General features: G+C 35.2%; 1 protein-coding gene across 1 annotated transcript in view; it reads left to right on the forward strand.

Moving 5' to 3' along the window:
* Window positions 1-19,513, forward strand: part of CFAP54 (cilia and flagella associated protein 54) — a 176,825-nt gene that overhangs the window by 7,410 nt on the left and 149,902 nt on the right. The window contains exons 3-9 of the mRNA XM_072399011.1: window positions 3,608-3,720; window positions 5,302-5,445; window positions 8,109-8,280; window positions 9,348-9,406; window positions 12,234-12,377; window positions 15,025-15,138; window positions 17,404-17,505. Coding sequence (XP_072255112.1) covers window positions 3,608-3,720; window positions 5,302-5,445; window positions 8,109-8,280; window positions 9,348-9,406; window positions 12,234-12,377; window positions 15,025-15,138; window positions 17,404-17,505 — 848 coding nt within the window. The remainder of the gene's footprint in view (window positions 1-3,607; window positions 3,721-5,301; window positions 5,446-8,108; window positions 8,281-9,347; window positions 9,407-12,233; window positions 12,378-15,024; window positions 15,139-17,403; window positions 17,506-19,513) is intronic.

Below are 19,513 nucleotides of genomic sequence, written 5' to 3' on the forward strand. Positions count from 1 at the left end.
AAAAGTGAACGAGTCTCAAAAGAACATTAAAACTGTTGCCTAGACTTTGTATCCTGATTTGCATCCAATTTCATTGGTAATTTGCTTAAATGCCCCAAAGCCGATAAATGAATGATTTATTTTAGTAATATAATTGTGTGTGTCTGTGTCCTCTGATTTAAATAAAGCTCTTAGTGTGTGACTAGAAAGCCAACATGGTCTTCATTCCCCTTTATAACATCAAGTTTTGGTGTTTGTGGTGTTGCCTAGTGAGTTTGTTGATATCGCTATTCTTGGATCTTCTCTATGCTGGTCTCATGTTCATCCCCAAAGCTGTTAAATTGTCACGCTTACTTAAATTAGGAAAGACAAACTTGCCTCGGATGAAAATAAACAGGTGAAAATGGAAAGGAATTTATGGAAGTACACAGACTTAGAAGGAAGGCACATGTTCAACATGGAGCCTTTCAACAAGCTGCAACTACAATAACTTCTAGGAGTGACATAAAATGTGGATGATGTGACCTATAAAAAATGTTTATTTAATACATTTATTAAAATTAAAATATACACCATCTGAATGCTGCTTAATGTAAACTGATGGCCTTTGGTTTGAAGGAGCAACATTCAGACCTCTTGCTGTGTCCAGTAGATTAAAAAGTTTAGTATAGGATTCTTTTTGAATATAATAGGGAATTGTTAAACCCCCATTGTCATGTTTTTTTCTATATATGCCTGGTTGCAGAGTTTGCTCTTCACATCTTATCCTGGGAACACAACAGGTTTTCTGTTGCAGATTTTTTGTCTTGTCCACAGTATTATTTTGAATATTCCATCAGTTTCTGTTCCTGTAAAAATGCTCAATAAAAAATTGATGGGTGAATCTCTGACCAAGAGCAATAAAAACATCACAGTGGTTCTAACAATTCCCCATTCTATAATACTTTAAAAAAGATTTTACTGTTCAGATATATTTTAAAGGCTCTGTCACACTTATGTGTGTGTTGGGGTGCACTGTGTAAACGGGAACTGCACTTTGTCCTCTTCCTTTGCACTAAACTTTTCCAACTTTCTCCACTGTTTGCTTACATTTAGTGTTAGGGTTCTTTAAGAGGTTGCAGGTGATCAACTTTCGAATGTATGAAGGTTGCTATTATTTAGGAGGGCAGGAAAGTTGTGGGCAATGGGCTGTAGCTGGAGCAAGCAAGCATTTGGTACATTTTATTTCAGATGGATTTTAGGCCTGATTTTATCTGATACGAAGTCAATCTGAAGGTGGAAATTTGCTTTTCTGTACTAGCCTTAACAGTTCAAACCTTAAAATCCTCCTTTGTAACATGTGTATGTGAAAAGCTGTGTTACAATAAAACTTGTTCTGTAGGAGATTGTCATTTTACTATAGCCACCAGTCATTGCAGCACACATTATCTGGTACATTTTCTTTAACCCACAAAAAATGTCTTTAAAAATGGCTTAATTGTTTGGGAGTAAAGCTGCGTACACATGTGCAATTTTTGTCGTTGGAAAGGATCCTTTTCGATCCTTTCCAACGACAAAGGACTACACGATGCATGAACGGTGCTGTACATACAGCACCGTTCTGCTCTATGGAGAGGGGAGGGGGAGAGCGACGGAGCGGCACCCTGCTGCGCGCTCTCCCCCTTCCCTTGCATTAGGATTGGTCGTTGTTCATCGTCCGTGGATCCGCCAGGACGGTCGTTCGGACGATGGACGGCGCCGACTGTACACACGCCAGATTTTCGCCTGATATCTGGCCAATGCCGATTATCGGGCGAGAAAAATCCGTGTGTACGGAGCTTAAGGTGGAAGCTTTAAGTTGTACATACCCACAGTTTAATTTATTTAGTACAGAGATGGCTAAGTTAAAGAAAAATACGTATATATTGTTGAGGATGGGGAGATTAAAGAAAATCTGTTTCATATGTACTCAAATCAACAAAACACATTTCCTTCAAATGTTGTAAAATGGCTTTCTGTTGTATGTTTTATTGTTGCTGAACAAAATTATGGAAGTAGACATCTCACTTTACAAATATTTGTAGTTCTAGACCCTGTTTTTGTTGGTTAATATGTGGCTGCTTGGCAGTACTGATATGCTTGTGATTGTGTCCCCTAAACAGATAAAGTGAACCTATCAGTTCCCTTTTATTACTAGTCTTACAATTTCTAATATGTCATAATGTACTTCACCAGTATATGTTAATAAATAATAAATAAAATGTACTTTTCCTGCTGCTTTCCTTCACTATTAGCTCTCTCAAATGACGTTGAGGGATCTCGGAGAACAATGCAATTAGCATGCAGGTAGAAGGAAGCGTTTCCTCAATTTCCTCTCTACGGTTGACAAGACTGCAACATTGTAACAAATCATTCAGAGAGGCCACATTAGGGCACTCAGTTACTGAAATAGATGCTGACCCTAAATTATGTCTGCATAAAAATGACATCTGGGGATGTTGGCACAGAGAATATTAGGACCTCTGTAAGAAAAAAATTAATAACATGTTAAATGTTAACTAGTAGTAATGCATTTGTAGACTGTAATGTAGGTTATACAGTCTTTTTGATACTATGTCCTCTTTAAAGAAGGCGATCAGGTAGGTCTTTATTGCAGGAAGGGACAGGCAATGTTTCTTTTCCAATAAAACATACCTACCTGCCTGATCGCTGTCCCCATCTGCCAAAAATGACTTAGATATGCATGTGCAGATAAGTTTAGGAAGCTGGGATACAAGAAAGAGAAGAAGGAAGAAGATGCAGGAGCCCTGAGAAGAAAAGGGGACAGGTGACTATGTTTAAAAAATTGTGGTCAGGCAAATAAGGTTATTTTATTGCAGATGGGACATCACTGGTCCCTTCTGCAATAAAGGACCTACTGTTTGCATTTTTTTTAACATTCTTTGTTATCTTAGTTAGTAGTACATTCAGACATAGGCAAAACAGGATTTAACATCATAAAACTGAGAAAGAGAGAATTGGCTATGAACAGTTTTATCTAGATACAGGATTTTCATGAATCATTAAAGGGGAGAATAACAAGCGTGAGAACAACCATAGATCAATCATATACAAATCAATCTATATAAAGGAAGTAAACATGAACCAAAGTCTTCCCCAGAATTGAAGACCACGGTTATAGGAGTCCAGTAAGATAAACCCTATCACATAGTCAAGTAACGGAACATAGTACAGTATATCATTGCTGTTGTCAAGTGGTGGACAGGTGGCGTTATTCTGGTGTGTCCAAGAGTTGGTGCCACTAAAACCATGTGGAAAGTTAGAAGTTTTTTTAGGAAAACTGCATCTTGGCTGTCTACCCTTGCTGTTCATGTTGCATATTAGTTATAAAAGTTTTAATGTATTTAGCAGACCCTCAGATGCATAATATTTACTTTTTGTCAACTAAATGTTGCTTTAAACTAATGCAATTCTAGCCTAATGTCTTATTGGACCGTTTCACTGTAGCAAATTGGTGCACCTTTTGTGTAGTGATAAATTAAATCTTAATCAGGACAGCAGATTACATTATTATTCAATTTTGAAAGCTTTAATGCAAATATTTTTTCTTAACGTTAATGGACTTGCTTTTTAATATACACCTCTTCTTTTTCCAGATCAAGTTCATTGTTTCATATCTGGGTCAAGTATAAACCTCGCCTGCCAGCCTGGTATTACCAAGAAAAGCTTCTTAAGGTTGGAGATAGCCTTGTTCAGATCAGAGTAAGTCAAGGTTATTCACAGGCACATGTAACTATCGAGTTGAATACATTTCACATTTTGTTTTTAGCATGTATATACTTCCTAATGAAGGTTATCATGAAACTCATCCTACATTTCTGTGTGAGTCACCATAAAGCTAGCTATTCTAGGCACATTGATGAATCATATATTTCTGATGTTGTTTCTTTTAGCCTAGTGAGAAAATGAAGCTGGTAGGCCAGGAAGTAGGAGTAGGTCATAACTGAAATGTTAAAGTAAACTTTTTTGTTGAAGTTTTAGATACAGTATGAAAATGTTACAACCCTTGGTAGATGTTTATTACTGTTTGTGTTGCTGGTTGGCTTTTTTACCCTTTCTGTTTGTCCTAGTAAGCATTCTTACAGGGATAGAAAGTGATGGGTAATCCAAAATGTTACAGTTTTTACTAGAACACCAATAAACTTATAGACTGTAAATATGACCTTTAGGCTAAGTTCTGGCAGACTTTTCAGTTGCGTAGTTAACTGTGGGTTATTACAAGATTTTGACGGACACTTACAAGTGTTTGCTGAACAGTTGAAAGGCTACATACACACGTAAGATTTTCACAATCCTTTCCATCGACAAGAGACTAAAAGATGAATGAATAAGTGCTGTACATACAGCGCCGTTCTGCTCTATGTAGGGGAGTAGGGAGAACGAGTGAGCAGCACCCCTCTGTGCTCCCTCACCTTCACTTCCATTGCCAGACCCATGAAAGAAGCCAGATGGCCGCTGTACACACACCAGATTCTTGTCTGATACTAGCTCTGGAGAGATAATGAGACGAGAATCATCTGACGTGTGAACATAGCAAAGTAAATAGTAGCAATTCAAGTGGAAGACCACACTGAGGTGCAGCATGAAGCACCACAAAAAACATCCTGCAACTGCATTACAGCAAAATGCCTGTACAAAAAGGGATTTCAACCGCTCCAAAAAGTTTAATTAATAACTTGGGATTTTTGGCAGTTGATTGTTAGTTAGTTGATTAATTTCTTGTTACTTATCCCAGTACATTCCACCTGTAGTTTTCTAATATGGATTAGAAAAAGAAAGAAAGGTCTAATTCATTGCTACAGGTAAGCTAAAAAATATCCTTTTAGGCATCTTTGAGGTAGTGCAGTCAATCTAAAAAGCAGTGGGCAGGACTATGGGTTTGACAGGTGCTGATTGGGAGGCTACAAGATTGTAAATCAACTGTGACTGCTGATATCCACACCCCACTGTAGTACAAACAGCCGCAGACTCCAACTAACCTCTGACACTGTAAAATTGGTGTGATTTTCTTGCACTGGATTATTTATTGTGTTATTTATATACCGCCAACATATTACACGTTGCTGTACCAATAGCCTAGATCAATTTACGTCACTCCCTGTCGCCAGTCCCAATCGAATATCTTAACTAGACTGATAGATACTCTAGGGACTGTTCGGGAGGAAACCTGGCAATGTTTTTGCAATGTGGTAGCAACCTGGTGTACCTGGAGGAACTCAGCACGATCTGGGACTTCATTAAGGGAGCAAATCTCTGAGTTATCTAATTTATTTCTTTTTTTAGGAATATAAACTCGCACTCTTTCAGTGCTATGGACGCTATCTGGAACAGTTCTGCTCAGCGGACATTGACGAAATTACAGATGTAGAAAAATTTAAGTCTACATTTTTTCCATCTGGCACGGATGACAAAAATGCTAGTTTGACGGTATGCACAAAGTTTATTTACGTATTTAATTTAAGAGGTCTATTTATCCATCATTAGTAACCGAAATCATTAATGCTATTTTAGCTGAGTGGGCAATCCTTTCCACCAGTGGCAGCTCAGTAACAGTGGGCTCCTGTGAAGCTCTCTCCCCAAACTAACTTGGAGCTCCTGTTTTCTGAGTAGGATCCAGGGCCCTCATTCAGTGGCAAACTTTGTACCTCCTCATGTCCACCGCTGCTTCCAATAGAAACGCATCAAAATTTTTTATTGGTGGGAGCTTCATCTGCAAAGGGTCTTGGCATAAGGTGTTCACCAAGCTCATATAAATGTAATATTCATGTGCCCACACATCTTTGGCTTCATAATGGGTCGGATTTATTAAAGCTCTCCAAGACTGGAGAATATAGACCATCATAGATGAAATGAAATGATATGATGCAGCCAACCTGAATATGAGTCTGACCATATTATACGTCAAGTAAAATTGATACACTTATGTAGGTTGCTTGAAACTCTAAAACATTCAGTGGCATTTTGCTCTTTACTCAAACATTTGTTTGAGAAGGTATGAGTGGATAATGAAGATGAGAAATGTACATGTACATTGCTAAATGTATCTGTAATAAATATGAGAATAAATTATGCAGGTTATCAACATATAAAAAATGATCCAAATAAATGAATTGTTAAAATATTTTCACTTTCAATTACTGACTTCATGATGTAAAATATAATGCTTAGCCAGCTCTTTCTCAGGTGATAATATACCTATCACTCCTTCACTTTAATTATATTGGCCTATATGTAAATAGAAATAAAGTGGACCTATCAGTGAGACGTGATTTAAACTGCTGTTGCTGAACTAATTTTTAAAGAATGCCAGTTTCCTGGATGTAAATCTTCAGTAGTTTGTCACACATCTGAAACACTTCTTTCTGCAATTAGCTGAGTGCCTGAACTGCAAACTCTGGATCAGTGATTCAGGAGGTCTTCATGGCATGGTATCAGAACACTAACCAGTCAAACAGTAGTTTTATGGATAAATCTGTTTTTATTACCAAATTTTCAATGAAATAAGAGATATATGAGGTGAGTAGGGGGTAGAGGAACACAAACAACACAGCTTTGAAGATCTCGGAACACAAGGTTTTAGAATAAATTCGACATAATCTAAAACTAAGTTTGGTTGAATAGAAAGTTGATTAGAAATGAAAAGGAGAGAAATGGAGTTAAATAAACCAACAAACAAGCAGTATTTTTAGATAAAGGTCAGCAATGGAAATTTAAATCTCTCAGTACCATGGCAGAAGATTTCTTCCTAATATTTTGTATAATACCAAGCAGAAAAGTTACACAAGTATGTGCCCATGCATGTGTTTGTTCTATTTGAAATGACATTGTATAAATGGACAACATATTAAAGCAACATACAATGAAATAAAAAAGTTGTTGTCGTAGTAACCAGTGAACATATTTTACCGGAACACTTAAAAAGGGCATTTAGTGTGTTTTAGTGATGCTTTTAGAATACTCACCAGCCCTAGATACATAGGAATGGTATACTTACCCTAGTGATTTATAAGAGCTTACCCTTGCTTTACACTTCATCAAGTTAAAATCTTGACACTGCAGGTCTCTTTGCGTAGTTCTTCAATTGGATGGTCTTGCATACCGGTAAAGCATAAAAAAAATCAGTTTTTAAAATTAACAGTATATGTCTGCAAATTTGCAATCCACTAATGCCTAGTTAATGCAAGGTAAATCAAAGTTTCTCTAAACATATTTGATTTTTGTGGAAACTTTTTTTAATGTGCCCTGAACACTGAATATGGGCATATAACACATGTAAATGTCAACTTGCAACCTGAGTTGAGAGCTTTGGCATATCTCATTTATTACATAGTTTAGGTCATGTGTCTCTGGCCATGTAAGTCTATAAAGAGTAACATGCCTTCAATCATCAGCTGTAAGTCAGCAGTAAAACCATTAGCTGAGACTTGTATGTGGTGTATCACAAGGACTCCTAAAGATTGCAGAAGATTGTCTCATAACATTGAATTATGTGCTGGCACACACTGAAATTGCCAGGTATATATCATACTTTGTGAGATGAAGAAGAGTGTGAACATTTTGTGTTACCTGTGTCATCCCCACTTCATCTCATCTTATGTCCCTCATGTCATTCTAAAAACATACATTTCATAAACAAGCAATATATATATATATATATATATATATATGATTATGAGATTTCTTACAACAGAAATACACTACACCTTGAGTGAGCAGTCTATAATTCTTTTTATTCCTCTGGGAGAGAATTGGGGCATAGGGCAGCTTTACATATTGGCTGGGAAAACTATCCGATATGTACAACTGATGAAAATACTCCCCTATAACATGGCAGAAGACTAAGCTTTAGAAACATTTTTTCCTTCATTTAATGAAGACTGTTTCCTTCATTTAGGTGAATCCATACAAACATTCATAAGGTGCTTTTTAAATGTGTTCTCTGTATCTTCGTGTGCTTGTATCACAACCTGTACATGAAGAACATAAAACAAGTATGACACTTCACCAAGTTAAATAGGTTTTATTAAGTTTATTCTAGATCTTTATTTATTCGCAGTATTTTACCAGCATATTTGTCATGTTTATTTCAGTTTCATGCCCTGCAAGGCAGATGCATTTGCATGTACCAGCTGGTGAAGACAAGTGATGCTAATCTTCAAAACCAGGAATCTGTGAAGAAGTGCCTTAGCATTTTGTCCTTTCTACAACTCATTATGCAGGTTGTCCTTCCGCAGGAACATCTTTGTTGGCTAATTTTCAATGGTATGTACGTCATGAAGAATTGTTACTATAGTCACATGTAAGTTACTACCGTGTTTCCCCGAAAGTAAGACCTAGCACTATTTTCTAAACCTGCCCTAATTGTGGAAAAAACAAAAAGTTCAATTTTTCAAATATAAAAGAAAAATTAATTAATTAATACAGCTATAATAGTCAAATGAATGTAAATGTCTTTTTAAATGCAAGTGGTGTTAGTATCTAATTTTGATTGGTGTCAGTTTCTTGTAATCACCCATGCAGTAAAACTCAGTTTGGGGGACAGAGGGTCAGTACAATGAGGGAGTTTAGTGCATAGCATACGTACGGTATGTGCTTGCATGGAGCATGCTGATAAGGAGAGAGCACAGTCATGAACTCATCAGTCTGCTGTTGCTTTATTTTGCAGTCACAGGCTGTGATGTGACCAAGCTGTATTGCTCAATCATAGCAATGAAATGAGAGGTCACTAACCTGATTGTAAATCTCTGCATTGAATGGGCACAATTATAAATTCCTTGGTAGGTAATACAGCTTTGAAAGGCAAGATTAGTCATGAATCAAATACTGGTAATATAAATGGGCAAACGTATCAACAAGGAGAGGACTAAGATAGGTAAGGGAAAGTTTCGAGTTTAGAAAAAAGTAAAATTGTTTATTTTGTTTTACTTTTTATATACTTTTTTAACTTTTATATTATGGGAAATAGAGCTGCTTAAACATCCCCCATGTGTGTCACTTTAAATTAACAAATATTCAAAAGAGTTAGAATTGATTGAATTACAACTCTTTTTTTTTACCTTAAGACAAACTTTTAAATACTGCTTTTGAGGTATTTAACTTGAGGTGTGGACATCCTAATTCAGGAGTCTAGGCTGTTGGATGAGTAATATTATGACACACAAGTCCTTGTGGATAAACTACAAAACAAATATTTGAGCTAATGTGAATTTTACTAAAGGACAACATTTCTATTTCCCTCACTGTAAACTGTGTAATATTGAATATAAACACAAACATTTATGTATGCTTTTTTGTATTAATTAAACAGTTTTACCATTCCCTGTCCCTAGGTACCCTTCATATATATACAATATGCAGACATTTAATGGTACTGGGACATTCATCAAAGGTAAGAAACAATGAACACTAGAGGGTCTATTTATAAAGAAGTAAACATAACATTCACCAAAACATTCCATAGTAGAAAACCAATTGTTCCCATTGAAAAACATGGACCTTGAAGATTCTCCACCAGAGAATGTTTCAGTGAATGTCAGATTCATTACTTTATAACTAGACCTCCAATAGATACTTTTGGAGATAGATTGCAACTCTTAACCTAATATGGAAGATTATAGCAATCAGTAGGCAGAAATCATCTTCAGTGGAAATCTAAATGTAATTCTCAATACCTTTTGTAGTGCATAGAAAAGATCAAATATACATTTTGTAAATTATATTAATAGCTTTTACCCAGAAATAAATTTGATTGACAGATATTCCAAGATTTGAAAAACAATCAAATGGATCAAGGTAACCCACTATTAGCAATATTAGTAACTTTACCAGCTTATTATATAGCTATGTACTACTTCTATTACCCATAGTCTGGAACTCAGGTCACCGTTCTGATGGAAACCTAGTGATAATATGTATTTTACTGTCCATAGTTTTTGTGACCGAAAAATGGTTAAAGGCAGTTGAAAATGCTTGTCTAAGTTTGATGTACTTTTCCTGCTTTGATGTGTCTGGGAAGTGCACATCAAACACAGATTAACAAATTACTACTTACTTCAATATTAATATTATTGGAGTGTGGGTTACGGTTCTGAGGCTGCAGTTGACCTGTTTGTGTTGCATTTCCATAGACAGGAATTGCTAATAACATTCTTTTCTTTACAGAAACAGTAGGTCAAATGAAACCCCTTTTTTTGCATTTGAACCCTTGAGCACTGCTTTTAGATGCATATTGCAATAGCAACAATCCCTTAAAATTCTATCTTGTTCATATCTGCTGTCATGCTGTTTCTTTGCAGTAGCAGAATTACACTTTTAGTAGGACAGTGATATCAATTGAGAATGTTGTCACCAAACAGGAATTTTATATAGGTCAGTTTAAATGGTGGGACATACTTCTAGGTGTAGTGTAATTCATATACAGGATATTTATTTTTAGACTGCATTGTTTTAGCTCATTTCCTCTCCTGTGTTTAGGGAAGCAGATCAGGTGGTTATTTGCTCAAATTAAAACTCATCCCAAAAAATCATTCACATATTTGGACACATACATGGATAAATACATGTTGTATACACTGCTATGGTTTCTGTGCATATTAGATGGGCTTGTGGATTATTTTTAATCAATTTATTTAAATTGCGCTAACCTGGATTTTTATGTCACTGATATACACACATTATTACATAATAGGGAAAACATTATTTTTTTAACATGTTTACAATAATTGCTTTAAACTCCTTTAATTACCTAAATTCTGTTTGTCCTTGTAACACGTCACTGGAAATTCGTTTGGTTATCCTAATGCAGTGCTAAAACTGAGCCCAGGGCTCATGTGTTTAACATAGCTTACGAGAACTTGAGTCCTAGAGTCCTAGTGGGTTTTATTGCTTGGACTGTCAGCTGTCAGTGACAGCCATAGTCCAACTATAAGCTGGGAGTTGATTGATTCAGGTACAGGGCTTGTGATCTGACTACTTATCACTCAGTAACAGTGCTCCTAATGACAGTGCATCACTGTAATTTTAAATTGTGTTTAAAGTCACTATTTGCACATTCTTAGAACTTCAGGAGTCATTTTTTTAAAACAAAGCAAAGCTGGTGTATATCTTTATTTAGTGATCCATTGCTGTAGAGGCAAAGGAGAGTCTCCGGTCTCTCCGAACTTACACAGACCTGCTAAAAAAGGTAAATCCAATAAGTTATAACATAGTAAATACTAATACTGTGTACATGCACTTAGATGATTTTTTATTAAAAGACTTTATCAGTTATATTAAAAAATGGGGGTGCCTGAGGTTCAAGTTGAATTAGGAAAAACTACATTCATATATTTATTTATTTATTTAATTTAATTGTAATGTTAGTCATTTTTTACTCAGTGTAAGTTCCAAGTCATGATCTGATGCTAAAAAAAAAGTTTTTCTTCCTGTTTCCAATCTGGGTGTCTGCGCTGGCAGCTGCTATTCCAGCATTGTCACAGATGTCCCAATACTTGAATGTACTAAATATGTTGCTGCTAGAGCAGCAGGTAAGCAAGTGGAAATAAAGTACCGTATATATTTTAAACAGCTTTAGTGGGTGAAATTAGAGTTACCCTGCAAGTACTGCAATGGCAGAGCACTGGTATATTTTAGGTGAGTAAAGCCTAGAAAAAGGGAAGTTAAAAAAGAGGAAGGGTTATTGTCTGAAGGGATAAATAATTATTGTGTTTTATCAAATTTTACAGAGTGTTATGATAAATTCATATTGCATCATTCATCTTACTACACGTTTAAGAGTAAATCAGAAGGTGAAGGTTCTCCTGCACACTATGTACTGTAAATCTTTTCTTGAATTTCCAAATGTTCATGAGGATCATGACCTATATGGATATTTTTATGCCATAAAACAAATTCAGGCCATTAGTTTGTGTCTGCAGGGGATTTCATGAGAGATGCAATCTTGTGGTTGAAATTCAAACCTCATCCAAGGGGGACCTCTAGTGGGTTTAATAGGTAATGCATAATATGATGGTCTTGTGTTTGCTTTGCTGATCTTTGCAAACACTTTTATCAGAGCCTATATAAAATAATAAATCTAACTGTTAGGTTGTAATGTATTTACTGCATCATATACCACACAGTGACACCAGATGAATTTGCTTTTGTCATTATAAGACAATAAATGGCAAATCTTTGTTAGCAGAGTAAACATTGTATCACACGTACCTTTTTTATAGGCTTTGGAGTTCCTCTTATGGGCCAGCGTGTGTATGGAATCATCAGTTCCCCTGCTGTCTCTACACTACCTGAAATGGAGGGCAACACTGTACACTGCTGTGTGTCAGTGCTACTTTGACTGCCGAGCAGGTGTTCATGGAGAGGTAAAGTACATTTTCTACTTTCTAAAATCAATGAAATGGCTTTATTGGGGTAGTACTAGCTAAAATCTGAACTTTACATTTATGATACATTGTTTTGTATACCTTGCCCATAGCATTTAGTGGAATTGCAGCTTTTATTGCAGGTTAGGAAACCAAGGGACAATTTTAAGTTGTTATTTCTAAACATAAAAGATTGGTCTGTGAGCTATATTGCTTAGCTAGCCATTGCGGCTACCTAAGCAATATAGACATAAGCAATATAGTATAGGTTACCCATTTGCTCCCAGTCCGATAGCTGTACAATAAATGAGCATTTCCTTGTTTTTGAGGTTATGACTTTTTTCACTCTCCTCTTGTGATCTAGACTCCAATTTAGATTGGCATCTTTGTGGATTGAGATTGAAACTCACACATTGTTTTCCCTCCTCCAGAATGAGTTCTGCTGTACCAGTGATTACAGACAGCTAATATAAATAGTATACTTAAAAAAAGGGTCAGATGCTTAAACTCGTTATATATAAATATATACATATAGTTAAATATAAATGCTGTTCTTGTTCTATAGGTTGTTAACTGGATAAACTTCCAATCTTTTTAAAATCCCACAGTGTAAATTTAAATAAATGCTGGAAAAAATGGGAAGTTATTGATGGTATTCTATGTAAATTTAGTACCAGGAAACTTACGTTTTTTTAAGCTATATTTCATCTATATTATTTCTAGTTAACCATTTTTGTTTCCTTACTTTAAAATCATTATTGCACTGAAATATTGTATGGAACAAAAAATAGAAGAATCCTGCTCAACAAAGTCTGCAATTTAAAACAAATTTATATACAGGTAATTTTACCATTGCTATAAAAAGCTATCAAACAACCATGAGGTCAATTAACCACCAGAATTTAATAGATTGTAAAATTGAAACTGAACAAAATACAGTTTATTGAAACGTTGATTCCTAAATGGGGAAAATAACAGAAATGTCTATGAATTTAATCGGATGTTTTGCTGCAATAAATCAGGACCACCATTTTATGTCTTCAATTGCTTTTTTGACAAAAGAAGAATTTAAAGTTTAGTTGCTCTACCAAATTGCCATATATAGGTCCAGATTCAGGGGAAGAAGCTATAACAACATAGGTTAATCAGAAGTGGGATTGTAGGAATAAACTTTTGTGTTAATATTACAATATGCCTATAGGCATAACATGTTTGTCGTCTGATCTGCACAGGTAAGAACAAAATAGGAAATTGATGCACCTTGATACCTACAATTCCACTTTTACTTAGCTATCTTGCTGAGCTGATCAACCATGTTGAGTTCTTGTGTTTGAAACTTACAAATTTCCCTGGCGCTGGTACTTTCTTTCTCCTCAAAGAGAAATTCCAGCATGTATGTCTATACAAAATGAAAGTTTTGTGACTTCTTAATCTTTCTTCATTGTCTATAAGCAACTTAAGGCTCAGCTCTAGCAAAAGCAAATAGAAATGAGATAAGACCATGTTTATTTTTTTCCTGTTTCCACTGTCATGATTTGGCCGTATGAATTTCCATTTCCAAAATTAGCTATCACCAAAGCACAATGTTAAACGACCGCTATACTAAAAAAACTCAAATATGTAGTATGTTTTGCTAGGATTTTTTTTGTGTTTTTTTTTTTATATTTTTTTTGTACACCTTGGTATAGGTGATCATGGAGGCATTAAAACAGGCAGTGTTACTGTCTACTACACTAGGCACTTGATCTGTACATCACAAAGTGATCTGTACATCAGGTGTTGTGGGGACAGACTTGGAAAAAAAACCTTCTTGTAAAATAATTTACAAACCAAGCATTTACTAACAAACTGTACACATTTAAATGAGTTCAGCTATGGGGGTCTGTTTAATTAATTCATAAATTCCAATGGTTCCCATTGAATACACGTGCCTGGAATATTCTTCACCAGAGAAAGTGAGACGAATAGTCCCATGATGTGGAATACTGTACTTTTATTAAAAAAAAACTATTTTATAAAGTATAATAAAAAGCACACTAGTAAAAAATGTAATATTTATCTCAGTAAAGTGGTCCTTTAATAGGATCTCCACAATGGGGACAGTTTTTATTTTTGTCTGTCCCTCGGTTGCATTGCTATCCCTGCATTTCACTCTAAAAAGGAGCTGATGGGAAATCAACATGGCAATAAAAACCCAACACCTGGTCTAACCCTTTCTTTTCTTTTAAAAAAGTATAGTCTGGAGTTAAGCTTTGACATGTTTGGTTGTTGCTTTATTTTGCTGGCAAGAAAAAATGTTTTTTCTCTTGAACCAATCTACTGAATGCTGATACTTGCATTATTTACACACCATGAGAGGGGTTTTTTTTTTGTATCACTGAAAATCTGTTTAAATATGAGATTTTCATACATTAACAAATTAATGTTAGTTTTTATTTAATTTGTACATATAAAAAGGTCCCTTTCTCTCCTGTAAATTCCAATAATGAAGTAAAAACAAATATATAAAGCCACCAAGTGTCTTGTGACCTTTCTTGTTTACAGAGGATTACATATTAATTATTATTTGTTTGTTGGCACATTGTTTCTTTTTTTACCACTGAAGATTATTGCAAAATATTCTATATGGTGTTTGTGTTTCTCCTAGGTGTTTGCTCGCCGTGCTGTCAGTAAGATAAGTGAGCTTAGCCAGCTTGAACGTATGAGTGATTCTTCACACAACGAAGAAGCAAAAAAAGCTTTTAAAGAGTCCACTCTTAAGGTAAACAAACATTTTTGTGTGGTTTAAAAAGTATTGCATTGGCTTATGTATAGTATGAGTTACAATCTCAATAAGATATTCACATACACCTGAGTCATGTAATGAATTTTGTAATACTTTCTGTGAGGCTATTTGTATGTATTTCTATAATCTTGTTGTATTGATATTTGCCGTCATTGTTTTTCTTCCACGGAATAAAGATTGTCCTATTTCTACATCTCAGTTTTAAGCAATACTTAGATTGGCTACGAGTTGTAAATAAATGTTTGAAGTATATGGTTTAGTTATATAAATGACAAGCTTGTTAATGTGAAAGAGCTTAAAATTATATTTGTGAATACATTTGTGAATAAATGTTTAAAATGTTCTAGTTGTCAGAACTAGGGATTCTCAGTTATTTAAGGTGTTTATTTTTCCCACAAGAATAAGACCGGTCTAGTAAGGACCAAATACTTCTAGTAAGCTTCTATGACGAATATCTAAGTTTGCCTTGCATTCTAAATCTCTATTCACCGGATTGAACACTTAAACAGAAGTTTATTTTTTCTCCGACAGCGCAAAAAAGCCATCCAGAGTTCATAAGTGACATTATTATAACTTCGCATAAAACAGTGCTCAGGCTGAGTAGCCAATTGTTTTTTTTACATGATTGAAAACCACCCCATTTGAATCCAATACAAACACCAGGTGTATTGATAACTCCAATGGGGGAGGGGTGAAGAGATTAGTATAAAGTGGTGGGGTGGGCTAAATGCAGACACTGTTTGGAATAGTTACAAAGCAAATTAGTGACACGAATAGCCTTAGGCTGCTTATCAGAAATATCTAGAAGATGGGACACTTTTAGGGTACGTACCTACAGTTATTCTTTTAAAATGCTGGGGTCACTCTTCATTTAATATTTGTTTAAATGCAGATGAATGTGTTTGAATGGCCAACACAGAATTGAGGAAATAAAGGCTGCATTTGACCTACAATGGCTATATATTAAACACATCTCAGTAGGTCAAAAATAGGCCCTGATTTATTAAACCTCTCCAAGGCTGGAGAGGATACACTTTCATCAGTGAAGCTGGGTGATCCAGCAAACTTGAATGGATCTGGTCCCGGATTCAAAACATTTGCTAGCAAATGACATTGAGAAATCCATTCCAGGTTTGCTGGATAATACAGCTTCAATGATGAAAGTGTATCCTCTCCAGCTTTGGACGTAGTGGTTCAGGGGACCATCTGTGCAAAAGAGGACTATTGAATTGACATGACAATATGTGCACCTTATGCATTTTTTTTTAGAAACTTTTTAGAGCGCAAATAACCTGCATTTACTAGGCTAGCCAGTCCCCTTAAGTTTTGCAATAGTTGGTAATCTATGCCACTTGTTGACTATTTTTCTTAGGGTGGAATGATTGGGTTCATATCATTTTCCACTTTATTTAGGTCTGTTTATAGACTCTGACATCTAAAACCTTGTCATATCATAACTTATCAAATGTGGTAAAATAGCCAACAATTCACTTTTTACTGTTTCTTTTTTACATGTATAATTATATATATATATATATATATATATAAATTACTGTGGGCAAATAAGTTTCATGCATAAAATGTTATAGCATATTATATTCGAAGAATTCAGGGAAAACAACGGAGAGCAGCAGAATGATATATTTAGCTTTCTTAGTAATTGTTTGCTGGAATGTCCAATTAATACTTTCTTAGTTGATTAAAAATGTGTCAAGAACAATTTCCCCTCTCCGAAACCATTAGAACAAACTGAAAAATATGTAATCTCTCCTATAAAAGTTGTATAATCAATCATGAAAAGCACTAATAGAAGTTAGAAAAAAATAATAGATCAAAATAAAGGTATTATATTTTGTTATAATCATTTTTTTATTCAAATTAACAGCATGGTTTACCACTAAATAAACAAAACAAAAGCAATTTCCCAAACTTACTTACCACCTAATATACCCTTGTTAGTAAATGCATGGTACCCAGTATGATTAGACTTTGTCTTGACTCTAGCCTGACTAATCTTCAGTATTACTTGTGACAACCTAGGGATCCCAGGGCATCCAAAGAGTACTCCTGATGGTAGACACTATTTGTAAATTTTGCCATTCCAGGTTTGCTGGTTCACCCAGCTTCACTAATGAAAGTGTATCCTCTCTATTTTGGACAGCTTTAAAAAAACAGGGGCGCTGTATACACAAAAATTGGTTACCATATATATTATACAAACTAACATTTTTTTTAAATTAGATGGCAGTGATGATCTTCAAAAGAGCTGTGTTTGAGTCCAGAAGAAAACCAAAGGAAATTCTTCGCCCAAAACTCAAAAACAATCTAAAGGATGTGGAAAAGGTAGGCCTAGATATATCTAACACTGCAGGACTGTGCTTACCATCTTGAATCAATAGCAAATATTACAAGGTTGGATTGACTGGCATCAATACACAACATTTAAAAATTGTTTCTGCATTGACTGACAACATGAAAAATATATATATATTTCAATTAGCTACAGATCTAAGAAAAGGGTCCAAGCAGTCACAAGATTAACCTATGTAACATATAGTTATGTCTTTTGCAGGTTTTATTTGGTTGACTGTGTAGTGCAAAGACACCACTGTACTGTACATAAAACTGATATTATGCTACCTAAACTAATGATTTCTGGCATTCGGTTTCATATTTGTTCAGACCACATGATTGCCATATCCAGCTTCTTCTGCTGTTCTGTTCAGTATTCATTCCTAAGGCTGCTTTGTACTCAGCAGGACAGGCCATCTATTGTTAAAAACTTGGTGAGTGGTGTGCTTTTATATGCAGAAAAGGGGGAAATATTATTTTTTTTATTTGTTTTTTTCTTTTTAAAAAATGTAGGGCACCGATAGACATTAGATAAGCATTGATTTCACCAGCATATCTGCTGGCAATATTGACATGACATTCTCTTTGCACAATTACCACTCTATCATGATATGTCTATGGTGAGCTTCATTGTAAAACCTTTTGCAATGTTATTTACTCTGTACAGAAAAAAAAATAATTCCACGTAATTTTACTGTTTTCATCACTTCTCCGGATGAGAGCTGAATTACAAATAAGTCATGTGATCTGGATTTGTTTTGTCTGCAAGTGCAGCATCTCCTTGAAGTGGATTATTTTATTACAGTAAAGGTTGTTATCCATAATTATCTTTAATTAGCAGAATTGTTTCCAGAAGGCAAGTGTTGCTTGTTTTTTTAAATGAATATTTTATTATAGACAAAACGTTTTAAAACACAACTGCCATGAAAATCTACATAAAATAATTTGCCTGGTAGCAGGATATATTTTAAAATAGCCAGCTTTACAATATAAGATCTTGTTGGGATGAAGCAGAAAAATTAGGGAGATATTATCTTTCTACCCTTTCTGGTGCTCTGTTGGCTCAACTGTTTCAACCAGCTACTGTGTCAATTGACCATCATGCAGACATACAACAGGCCACTCAGACTGTAGGAATGTATGTATGTATGTATGTATGTAGGAATGTATGAAACAGATGTATGGAATCTTCTATGTAAGTAATTTATCTAAGAATAAATAAAATAATAACTTGACAACAAAGCCTCTTTCCTGCTAGAGGCTTACTAGAACAGAGTAAAGGGTTTGTGAAAGAGTGAAAAGGTTTGTGTGTGTGCATGTAAGTGCTAATTGACTGCACTAGGTGCTGCTCCACCTGGCAAGGATCTTGGAGCAGACTTTAATATAATTTTGCTTGGTGAAACACTATAAGGGGTATATTTTTAAAGCAGGGGATCTTACATTCACTAAAACACTCCCTAGTGGAGAATCTTCTAGTTCCATTTGTTTTCAATGGCAGTGATTGATTCTCCATCAGGGAATGTTTCACCCCTAAAAGAAGCACAGACAACTTATTGGTAAAATCAGGTATATTTTTTATGGTAAATTTTCAATAGCAAAAGAAGAAACAGCTAGACTTCCCACTTCTGCTCACACACACTATATTCCAGTCTAAGGCTGCGTACACATATCAGCCCTGAGGCAATTATTGGACAAAAATCATCTGACATCAGATGAGAATCTGACGTGTGTACAGCGCTCGTCTTTCATGGATCCATTCTGAAAGATCCATGAATGAAGAATGATTGTAATGGAAGTGAAGAAAAGAGAGCGCATTAGGGTGCCGCTCCCCTTTCCATAGAGCAAAGTGGCTCGTTCATGCATCGTTTAGTCTTCTGTTGTTAGTCAGGATCAGGAAAGATCCTTTCAAATGACAATTATTGAAAGTGTGTACGCAGCCTTGGTCTTGACAAGGGTGACAAGATTGGAATATTATACCACTTTTTAAAGACTGACACTT

Source organism: Pyxicephalus adspersus, chromosome 2 (genome assembly GCF_032062135.1).
Source record: "Pyxicephalus adspersus chromosome 2, UCB_Pads_2.0, whole genome shotgun sequence".
NCBI lineage: Eukaryota > Metazoa > Chordata > Amphibia > Anura > Pyxicephalidae > Pyxicephalus > Pyxicephalus adspersus.